This window comes from Podarcis pityusensis (assembly GCF_964106645.2).
Source record: "Podarcis pityusensis genome assembly, chromosome: 3".
Lineage (NCBI taxonomy): Eukaryota > Metazoa > Chordata > Lepidosauria > Squamata > Lacertidae > Podarcis > Podarcis pityusensis.
Genome location: NC_138026.1, coordinates 69,329,783 through 69,339,980, shown reverse-complemented (window position 1 = coordinate 69,339,980; position 10,198 = coordinate 69,329,783). Strand labels below are relative to the sequence as shown.

Below are 10,198 nucleotides of genomic sequence, written 5' to 3'. Positions count from 1 at the left end.
AAAACTAGGTGCGTCTTGTGGTCCGGTGTGTCTTATAGAGCGAAAAATACGGTACTTCAGGTGCAACACAATTCAGAATATTCATTCTACAGGGGCCCATTTTGTACTCGGTCCCCAACCTATACACCCTGTGTTGAAGCAGGAAAGGTCTGAAGGAGGCTTTTGCTTGTGTTCACTCAAAGGTTGAGTAGAGCCCTCCTTGCAGTCAGGGAACCCTGGTATTTCCCCTCAGCCTTCTCTCTCTTTGCAGCGATGACACTCCGTATGAAACCACAGTTTGAGTCTTGAAGATATGTCATGAAAGTCACATTCATGCAGTACATTTTCCCCAGTGTTGTTAACCTTCCTCAAAAAAATTGAAGGAAGTTTTCTCACTGAAACCAACATTGTCAAAAATGTTTCTTTCTTACAGTTGTACCTGAAGTGGACCCAGAATTGCAAAGGTTTGATTCTGTGGTGCTAATTCACAGTCAACTTTGTTTCATGCAAGCTTTTAAATTACTTTGTTTTGGTTGTGCATTTTTTTCTGTTATAGAAAGTGTAGAAGCAGTCCATTCTATCTTGCTTCTTGCTCCATTATTAAAAGTCACACATGTCACACTGAGAAAAATGTGTTCTCAGATCCTCCTTTTGATTAATATGCAAAAGCACAATAACTTAATCTCTATTTGATTTGAAAATGTTTGCACCATCTCTGATTTTCTTACATTAAGGAGTAAAGGAGGCTTCTTACGTTCATCTTATTTTTTAAAATATATAACATAGCAAGAAGAAAACAAGTAATTTAAGGATGTCAAGGGGAAGCTACAATCTTCAGGACCACTATATTCTACAGAGTATGGGTAACTGCAGATTAACCATAAAGGATATCATGGCCATTTATTATCCTGTGCAAAACTTGATGCCTTGTTAATAGCAATTGCATGATGCTAATGGCATTAAAAGCACTGTCAATACAAACATGCTGTATATGTTAGATTTACCAATGCAGTCTGAATCTTCACTGGATTTGAAGTTTTCCATGAAATTGTTTTAATTACTTGTTTATATACGGAATTGTTTTCATTGTTTTTATATATGGAATTGTACTTAAAGGTTTTCAGTGTTGATGTTATTATTGTTAATCGCTCTGAGATGTTTTGAAGGAAGCAATTAATAAATTGAATTAAATGAAGAAATGAATGAATAAATCATTTTCACTATAGTCCTTGGCTGCATCATTTCAATCTGCAGCTGCAGGCTTACACAACCAAATGCTCAGAATAACAATAAATTCCTCTTCATAGAAAACCAGACAACAGGGACAAGAGTTCTAGCCTACCCTTCGATGTGGAGTTTTTCAGTGTGGAAAGAACATTTTTCTATGGAAGGGCATTCAAGCATGTCACACAACTTTACCATTTCAGTGAAAAGCAGGCCACAGAAATTCAATGAACAAAAAATGGAGGCAAAATGACCTTGAGGTGGGGAGTAGTCATCTGAATCAGTGTCACTCTCACTACTATCTTCCACCAAAAAGCTCGGGTAATTCCAGGACATGCTCAGGATGCCATCAGATTCATGAAGGAGAACATGTGCCAGCATTCGGCCATGGCAATCCATAACAATAACCTGACCATCAGCAGTGCCAAAGAGGACCTGGCAAAATAAGGAAGCATCATAGTTAACAAGAATGCAAATGCAATTAAAAATTAAAACAGGCTGAAGAAGACAGTTCTCTATTATCATATTTCAAGTAATCTGAAATGCTAAACTGCCCACATCCACAGTGAATACAAGACAAAGCAAACAACTATTAAAAAATACATCCTTATCAGCCAGGAATAAGTGGAGTTCCTGATTCAAAAAATTCGTAACCCCCATTAAATTCTCTTTTAGGATTATGGGCAATACTGGGTACCATGTCATAACTACTACTCTTCCACAAACAACATTTTCTAAAGCCATCATGACTGAAGCCCTCATCTTCTTCATCCCTGCCATTTCTCCTGCTCTTTCCCACAAACTTGCTTCTTTCTCCATTTCACTGATTCCCATCAGGCACTTTTCTCCTTTCCAGTTCTACATCCCCATCTGTCCTGTGGTCATCCTATAGTTAACCCCACCCCACCCCCACCCTATACTAGTTTGAAAAACTAGTTATAAAATATTGACGTTTGGTTTCCAGATTACAGAAAAACCTTCCTTAAATATATCAGTATAAACCCAACTGGTTTTATAGAAAATAGGTCCTTGAAATCAAATATTTAAAGAACATGAGACATCATCAAAACGATTAAAAAGAAAGAACACCAACAGTATTGTCCTTGATGCAGACAAAGCGTACGATCTGTCAGAGTGGGCTTATCTAATAGAATATTTAAACTGATTTGGCTTTGAAAAGAATTTAGATATTATTGCTTCTTGTTGGCATCGTTGTTCATTATCTCAGTTTAATTTTAGCAGATGTAATTAGGCAACATGAACAAATCAAAGTATCAAGATTTGTTAACGTAGAGCATAAAACCAGCCTATCTGCAGATAACATAGCAGTTTTTTATGAAATTTGTTAATTTATTAGCATACAAAATTATGGATAAATTATCAGATTTAGTATAAATTACACTGGTCAACAACAAATTTGTTGTCTGCGTTTTTTCAGTTGATTTAGGATGAATTTGATGCGCTGAATCCAAAAATCACATTGGTTTTGCTCAATCAGGTCAAGTTTTTGAGCTATGGCCACATGTCTTTTTTTACGTTTTTGTTCACATGTACGCTTGTGTGGAGCATTTTAGAAGAAGTTGGTGGGGGTAAAATGCCATGTCGAATAATTGTTTTGATTGGAAATGATTATTTTAATGACAAGAAGTATTCTGGTCCGATAGTTCTGGGTGATTATGTCGAAAAGGGGTCAGTTTGAAGTCATAAAACCTTGAAATCTTCCATAAATTGGTGCGGCTCCATAAATTGGTGGGATCAACAGAAAGAATCGGAGCAGCCTCAAGTATCCTGATCTTCAATCAGCACGTCGTCTTGTAGCTCATTGTGATGAAATTCCAGCGCCTATCTTCGGAGAACTTCCTGACATTAGTGACGAAGATGCCTCCAGTGTTGAAGGACATGAAGAAGAAGTGGTTCTTGAAGATGATGCTCTACATCCATTTTCCCAAAAGGAGTTGAATGATCTAGTTCGCGACGTCAGCTTGTCAAAGGACTCTGCCGAACTGTTGGCATCCAGATTGAAGGGAAAAAACCTCCTCTCTGACAGTGCTCGCATCAGCTTCTTCCGCAACAGGCATCAAGAGTACCTCCGTTTTTTCTCGGAAGAGAAGGACTTGGTGTACTGTGCAGATATTGCGCAGCTTCTGCTCAAGCTTGGAGTGCCACAGTACGAACCCAAAGATTGGAGACTGTTCATTGACAGCAGCAAGTGATCACTGAAATGTGTTCTGCTACACAACGGCAACCAGTTTGCCTCTATACCCCTGGCTCACTCGAGTACACTGAAGGAGAACTATGAAGCGGTGAAGTATGTGCTGGAGAAAATTGGTTATGATCAGCATAAGTGGTTTATTTGTGTTGACCTGAAGATGGTGAACTTTTTGTTGGGACAACAGTCTGGCTTCACCAAGTACCCATGTTTTCTGTGCATGTGGGATAGTAGGGACCGTGCTCAGCATTACACGAAGAAGGACTGGCCTGTGCGGGAGGAACTGGTGCCTTGCAAAAAAAGGAATGTCATCAACGACCCTCTGGTGGACAGAGACAGAATACTTTTCCCACCGCTGCACATCAAGCTTGGCTTAATCAAGCAGTTCACCAAGGCTCTGGACAAGGATGGTGACTGCTTCACTTACTTGTGCCAGGCTTGACCATGGAGAAGTTGAAAGCTGGCATCTTTGACGGTCCTCAGATCCGTCAGCTCATCAGAGATCCAGAGTTCGGAAACTCAATGAACGAAGTGGAACTGGAAGCGTGGAAGGCATTTGTTCTGGTAGTATACTCTGGTTTCTCTTCAGATCGTATAAATCTTTCCCCTTGTTCTGGTAGTGAAGAACTTTCTTGGCAACAATAAGGCCAGAAACTACGCAGAACTTCTCAACAACATGCTGACTGCTTTCAGAAACCTGGGCTGCAACATGAGCGTCAAGATGCACTACCTATTTTCACATATGGACCGGTTTCCTGAGAACCTGGGTTCAATGAGTGATGAGCAGGGGGAGAGATTCCATCAGGACATGAAAGAGATGGAGACCAGGTATCAGGGTCGCTGGGACGTAGTCATGATGGCTGACTACTGTTGGACTCTGAAGAGAGACCTCCCTGCCGCTGAGCATTCCAGGAGTTCCAAGAAACGGAAGTTCAAGCCCTGAAGTTTGAAAAATTGTGAAGCAACATGCAATTTACCTGTACTTACCTTTATCAATGCCCACCATTCAGTTTACAGTAAACCTGACCTGATGGAGAGAAACGGATGCCATTTCCTGATTCAGCAGTGCAAAAATACCCTAAATCAGTTGTAGAAATCTAGACAACATTCAAAAAGTAAAAAATTGTTGCCCAGTGTTATAGTAATATTAAAATCCTGCATTTCTTTTTTAAGAAAAGTGAATAGTTGGTTGGGGAAGATTATCTGGAAGAAGGAGGAAATTCAGTATTTAGTGATAAATATTCATATAGAATATAGCAACAACTTTATACCTCTAATAAAATCAATATAGGAATATGTTTAAAATTTCTAAAACTTGAAAATGTCCCCAAACGGTGGAACATAAATGATGGGAAAATGATACAACACTGCTACAATTATTTTAACTGTCATCCAGGAGCAATTTACAGATTGCGAAGTACAAGCATGATGGGATGCTGGACCAATGAGTAGTCAACCATCGAAGACCAATGTGGATGCCTGTCCCTGGAGCAAAATTGGCAAAAAACAATGTGACTCAATCAGGTGGAACTAGAGCATTATATGACAGGTGGAAAAGCAATGTGTTACAAGCCTGACAGCAACAAATAAAGGAAAGTTTCCACCTAAATACAGAATGGAGGAGGCAAGGCTTTTGTGTTGTTTAAAATAGCAGTTAGCAAACAGCCAAGGTACATCATCTAAGATAAGGCTGACTGTAAGCTACAGATATCTTCCCCTTGGGCATGTTTTGCTCCCTGATGTATTGAACAAGCTCTGGCTTGCACATTTTGGCAGGTTATAGAAGACATACAACATAATCCAGGAAAGGGCAAATGCATTAAGAGCATCATGCCTGGAAAACTAAACTCTGCCCTACAACCTTAGTCACGCGTACTTCCATTTCAGTTCCAGTCCACTAATGTTAAAGGGCCCTCTTTCACATGAACATTTTTTAGGATTCGTTTATGCAGTATGGTTGATTGGGAATCTGAATATATTCAAGAGGCTTGCTCATTCTGTTTAAGGAAATGAAGAGCACTGGCTAATCTCCCATTACATTATGTTCAATCATTACTGCAGCAAAAAACTAAATCCAACCACTGCTAAGAAATCATGGAGGATTCTTTTTAAAAGGTGTTAGTGTGGAAAACTGCTAACTAGCAGGATCCAAGAATTATCAGTATAGAATTGCTGATATGGTTAGTGTGACACCGATGTTTTCTATTTTAGGAGCTTACTAGTTTTGCCTGGTTTGTTTTAATTATATGTTTTAAATAAGCTTGGAAGGTTATTTGGATCTTGCCATGCTATGTTGACTGATGCTTTAAGAAAGTTTATGGATCAAAAGATGGGATTGCGCAATCCTATGCAAACTTAGATGGACGTAAGTCCCACTGAACACAGTACAACTAACTCCAGAGTAAGAACACGTAGAATTGCACTGTAAGTCAATCAACTTTTAAGAAAACAAGAAATAAATGAAGTTCTTAGTTTGCAGCCATTCTGAGAGGAACATTTCAAGATCTATATCTTTGTCTGTGCTTAGTCATTCAACACTACAAGGCCACTGACAAAAGCATGCTGTCCTTGGTCAGTGATCCAAATGGAAGCTATATTGTGTAAGCTGCCTACATCGTCAGGGTTTTGCCTGTTAAAAGATGAGGCCTTGGCTGATTGGAGGTTTTTAATAATTTGCAGACAGCTGTGCCTTCTAGATCAGCTGTGCCTTATCTTCCCCGCCTGCCTTCCCCCAACCAGAGGCATAATTGTTAGGGATGGTGGAGAAAATCCACAGATGAATAATACTTGCTCACAATCAAACTCCACTTGGAAAAAGGCACTCCTTGGAAAGGAGACAGTAAGTGAAAACCACATCTGTTTTGTCAGAGGTACAATGGCAAAAGGCTTAAAGGGAATCCCTGTTTGCTTCCGTTCACCCATTTGGCCATTTATTGGTATAGTCAGACCAGAAAATGACTCTACAGTCTTCACAACCGTCTCATATTCAGTCCTTTCACTATCCAAGGTACAGAAACTATGAACTGATTAAAGCCCAAAGCACACCTTCAAATCAAAGCAGCAGGTCCAGGCTTAGGTCCCAGGGGGATGTACCTCAAATCAAGAGTGTGAGTTCTCCAGCTTTAGAGTCCCTGAACATTCAGTATTGGAAAGGGATTTTTGTTCTTGTAGACTACTACCAGTTATGACTTGAGAGCAGCTGGGGCAGGAGATGAGCTGCATAAACCTTTTCAAGGCAATTTAAAAAGCAAAAAAATACCACCCAGATTTTCATATTGAAAATGCTCTTTCCAGGTTTAAATGGTTGCAGATCCTTTATGCACCAAAAGTCTTACAGCTTTTCATCAGTACTATAATCTCAAATCCTTGGGAGAATGTGAGAGACACTCTGAACCTACTGGTTGGATTGTATGTTTAAAAAAAGGCTTTCTTCCTCTCTAGGAGAGCGTCTATTAATCCTGATTAATAAGTGACTTAATTACTTTGTTTGACTGTTATATGTAAATCCACTATCACCCCCATGGTATTTATACAGGACACAGAATGCACTATACTGATCTGACAAGAACCTCTGAACTCCTCAGTTACTGGTTCCCTATTTAAAAGAAAGGTTTATGCTTTACTTCAAAGCAGTCCCAGAAAAACATATTTGGCTGATGACAAGAATAAGCGCTGCCAAGGCAGCAGTGATTTTCTTGACGCAGAGTCCAATCCTATGCATGTCCCACTGAGTTCAATGGACTGCAATCTTTTTACACAGGATCTATTAACCATTTCACAGAAACTCATAAAACAGGTGACTGAGCAAGAAGCTAAGCAGTGTTGTCTGTTTCCATAATTTATAACTATAAAAAGCAGGCAGGTCTCACTAAAATGTAAGCCTTCTATATATAGAAAGAAAGCCACGTTTTCAGTCCAAAAAGAGCAGCAATGGAATATAAAACATTCATAAAGCTCTTAGCATGAGCAACCAGAGGTCATTAATTTTAAATGCCAAGACTAACAAGAAAACCTGAAGTAATTCTAAAAATAGCCCAAAATATTATATGCTGGAATGTTTTGTTTATACAACAAGAGAATCAAGATGATATGAACTCGAGTATTCTTCCCTTGTTATATTTGAACTCCCTGAATTGCACTGTTATTGGTTATACTGCTCTATTTTACACTGGCAATTTAGTCATTGACTCCATTCCATGCAACATTAAATGTACTGCCTAATTAATTAAAAGCTTTCTGCTTGCTATTTTGTGTGGTCCTAAGAATCAGAAATGTAATAAACATAGGGGACTGAAGAATGCTTTTGGAGTTACAGCTTGCAAAACATGGTGTTCATATTTCTTGGCATTTTCAGAGAACAACATTTAAAATAGGTCTAAGCCGCCGTATGGCTCCTGGGGGGATAATGGCTTCCAGGTAGCAAGCTGTTCTTCTAATGTTGTTGCTTGATAGCTGAACCCTGGCCTAGATATTTTAAGGGCTCTGGCCGAAGAAGGCTCATGCTGAGGAAGTATCTCGGAAAATCAGAGGGCAATTCCACCTTCCCCATATCGATTAACAAAGAGCATGATGGAATCTTATAATGTTAACCATGTGGTGTTAGGAACTGTGGATTTGGCATCCCAAGAGAATTTTGTGTGAAAAGTCTAGGTGAGCAGTTTCTGCGCAAGGTTTGATTAGGCCCTTGCTATGGCCACATGCTGCCTTTGTATATTAAATCTCACCTCATCCCACTCTCTAACAGAATATAGCATATTCTGACTAAAATAATAATTTTAAAAATCGCCTGCCTTCAACTGCAGCTTCATCTGACCAAGCAGCAGCTGCACTGCCTTCATTTCTGTGGCTCAGTCTTGCGATCAACCTCCAAGACACATGTGGTGTGGCGGCGTCAGCAGAACAAGTAAACTCGGCCTTACTAAAAAAGTATTTTGCTTTGTGACAGGATTTCAAATGCTATCAGCTTTTCCCTGATTTTTTATTTTAGGCAGCAGAAGCTGCGGCGAGCTCTCCGTAAGCAAAACAGAAGTGAAAATGAGAGAGAGCAGAGAAGCAAGCCTATGTTTCAGTCAGGAAAGTTGATACTAAAAACTGAACAGCAACTGCAGGTTAGCAATTAAAACAATACAACTGGGAGCCAGAAGATCTGTGTTCTGAACCCAGCCTTTTCATTTAATTGTGGTCACTGAAGTCAATGAGAACTTTCTTATCAGCTCCAATGAGATTTGCATTGGTTCGTCCCAGGGAGATTTTTTAAGCAAAGCAAGCAATTTCTCTTTCTCTTTTCCCTCAACATCAAAATGAGCAGCTGAGAAGGTGCACCTTAGCAAGAGTGGCATGAAGATAATTAATTCCCTCTTCAAAGTGATACGAGACCCACAGAGAGAGCTAAATGTTAAGTGTTAGTATAATATTTCATTAACACTTCATTATGGAATTCTGCATTTGGTTTAGATTGACTGGTTTCTAAAATAGAACACCCTGAACTGGGTTTGAGATTAGGAGTCCACAAATGTATTTGCTAGCTCACCTGGGGTAAGCATGTCTTTTAAGGCATGGTCTGATAGGCACAAAGCAAGAGATGAGCGGAGGCTCATTTCTGACCCCAAGGTGAGCTTCCCTCCCTGAATCTGTGCTGAGAATGTGTTAACCCTTTTCCTGCCTGCCTATTCTATCCTCAGACACCTTCTTTCCCCCAGTAGAGGAAGGTAGGATGCTGCAGCAATTGCCAAGCTCAGGACTGGATTGGGCTGGCTGCATTTAAAAACAATGCTACTGCTCATCAAATATGTCTACTACTGAAGGTGCTCTCAAGCAGTTTTCAAGCATTTCAATACTCAATATACATATGACTGGAGGAGGGTATATGTAGCCATGTGGTGTGAATTACCACTGAACACTTGTGTAGTTGACATCAGCTACAAGAGTGTGTCAGTCATACAGCTAAATTAATCTACCATCTTCTTGTCCTGTATGCAGCAGGAAAGTGCTTACCGATTAATGCATAGTCAACCCTGACATACACACAGAGTGTGGCAATTTTTGTTTTCAAAGCAACTTTACCTGTAGATCATCAGGAGTCCATATGCCACAGGTGATCTGACTCTCCAGGTTAATCTCTGAAGACCAATGTCTCTGTCCACTGACTGATCCAACTAGTACAAACCCATCTCTATAGGAGATCAGTGCTTGTGTTCCATCATGGCTCCACGTAAAGTCACTCACCTTAAAACACACAGAGACAAGAAGAGGCTAGAACATTATTCTGACAATGCAGCCCATATGTAAAAGAAACAGTGCCCTATAGAAGCAAATGAGACTAGAATCAATTGGTACCAATATGTTTAGCAGGTTCGGGTTAAGTGGCTCGTGTGCCCCCACTTTTTTTCTTTTAAGAGAAGTTAACAGACGTTTGGCCAACAAGCAGGGAACATTAATGCTAAAGCATCTGCTGCATCCACCATCTTGCATTTCAGATTTTCAAACCATGCTATAAAAAAAGTTTTTTTTTAAAATAAAATGAAGTGCAATCCAGACAAGGATGGTATCCAGCTATAAACAGTTCTGCTGGTGCAACTGGGTTCATGTTGTACATAGGAGAGGGGGAGCACCCCACCACAACCCCTACCTTGTGTAACATCTAGTCTGAAGAAGAGTTCTGAATAATTAAAAAATGCGCTCTCCATCTTGTGACGTTTTTGTCGGTCCTAATAAAAGTATTGCCCAACTATGGATTTTGGAGTTCAATTATAATGCTGCTCTAACAATTGCTCTTTCCACAATTTA

General features: G+C 39.8%; 1 protein-coding gene across 5 annotated transcripts in view; it reads right to left on the bottom strand.

Annotated features, from left to right (window-relative positions):
* Positions 1 to 10,198, bottom strand: part of TULP4 (TUB like protein 4) — a 107,254-nt gene that overhangs the window by 22,035 nt on the left and 75,021 nt on the right. For all 5 annotated transcript variants that reach the window (XR_013983901.1, XM_080998346.1, XM_080998344.1 and 2 more), the window contains 2 exons: positions 9,476 to 9,637; positions 1,458 to 1,638 (listed from right to left, as the gene is read on the bottom strand). Coding sequence is in view for 4 of the 5 variants with exons in the window: in XM_080998346.1 (XP_080854472.1) it covers positions 1,458 to 1,638; positions 9,476 to 9,637 (343 nt within the window). In the remaining variant the exon portion in view is untranslated. The remainder of the gene's footprint in view (positions 1 to 1,457; positions 1,639 to 9,475; positions 9,638 to 10,198) is intronic.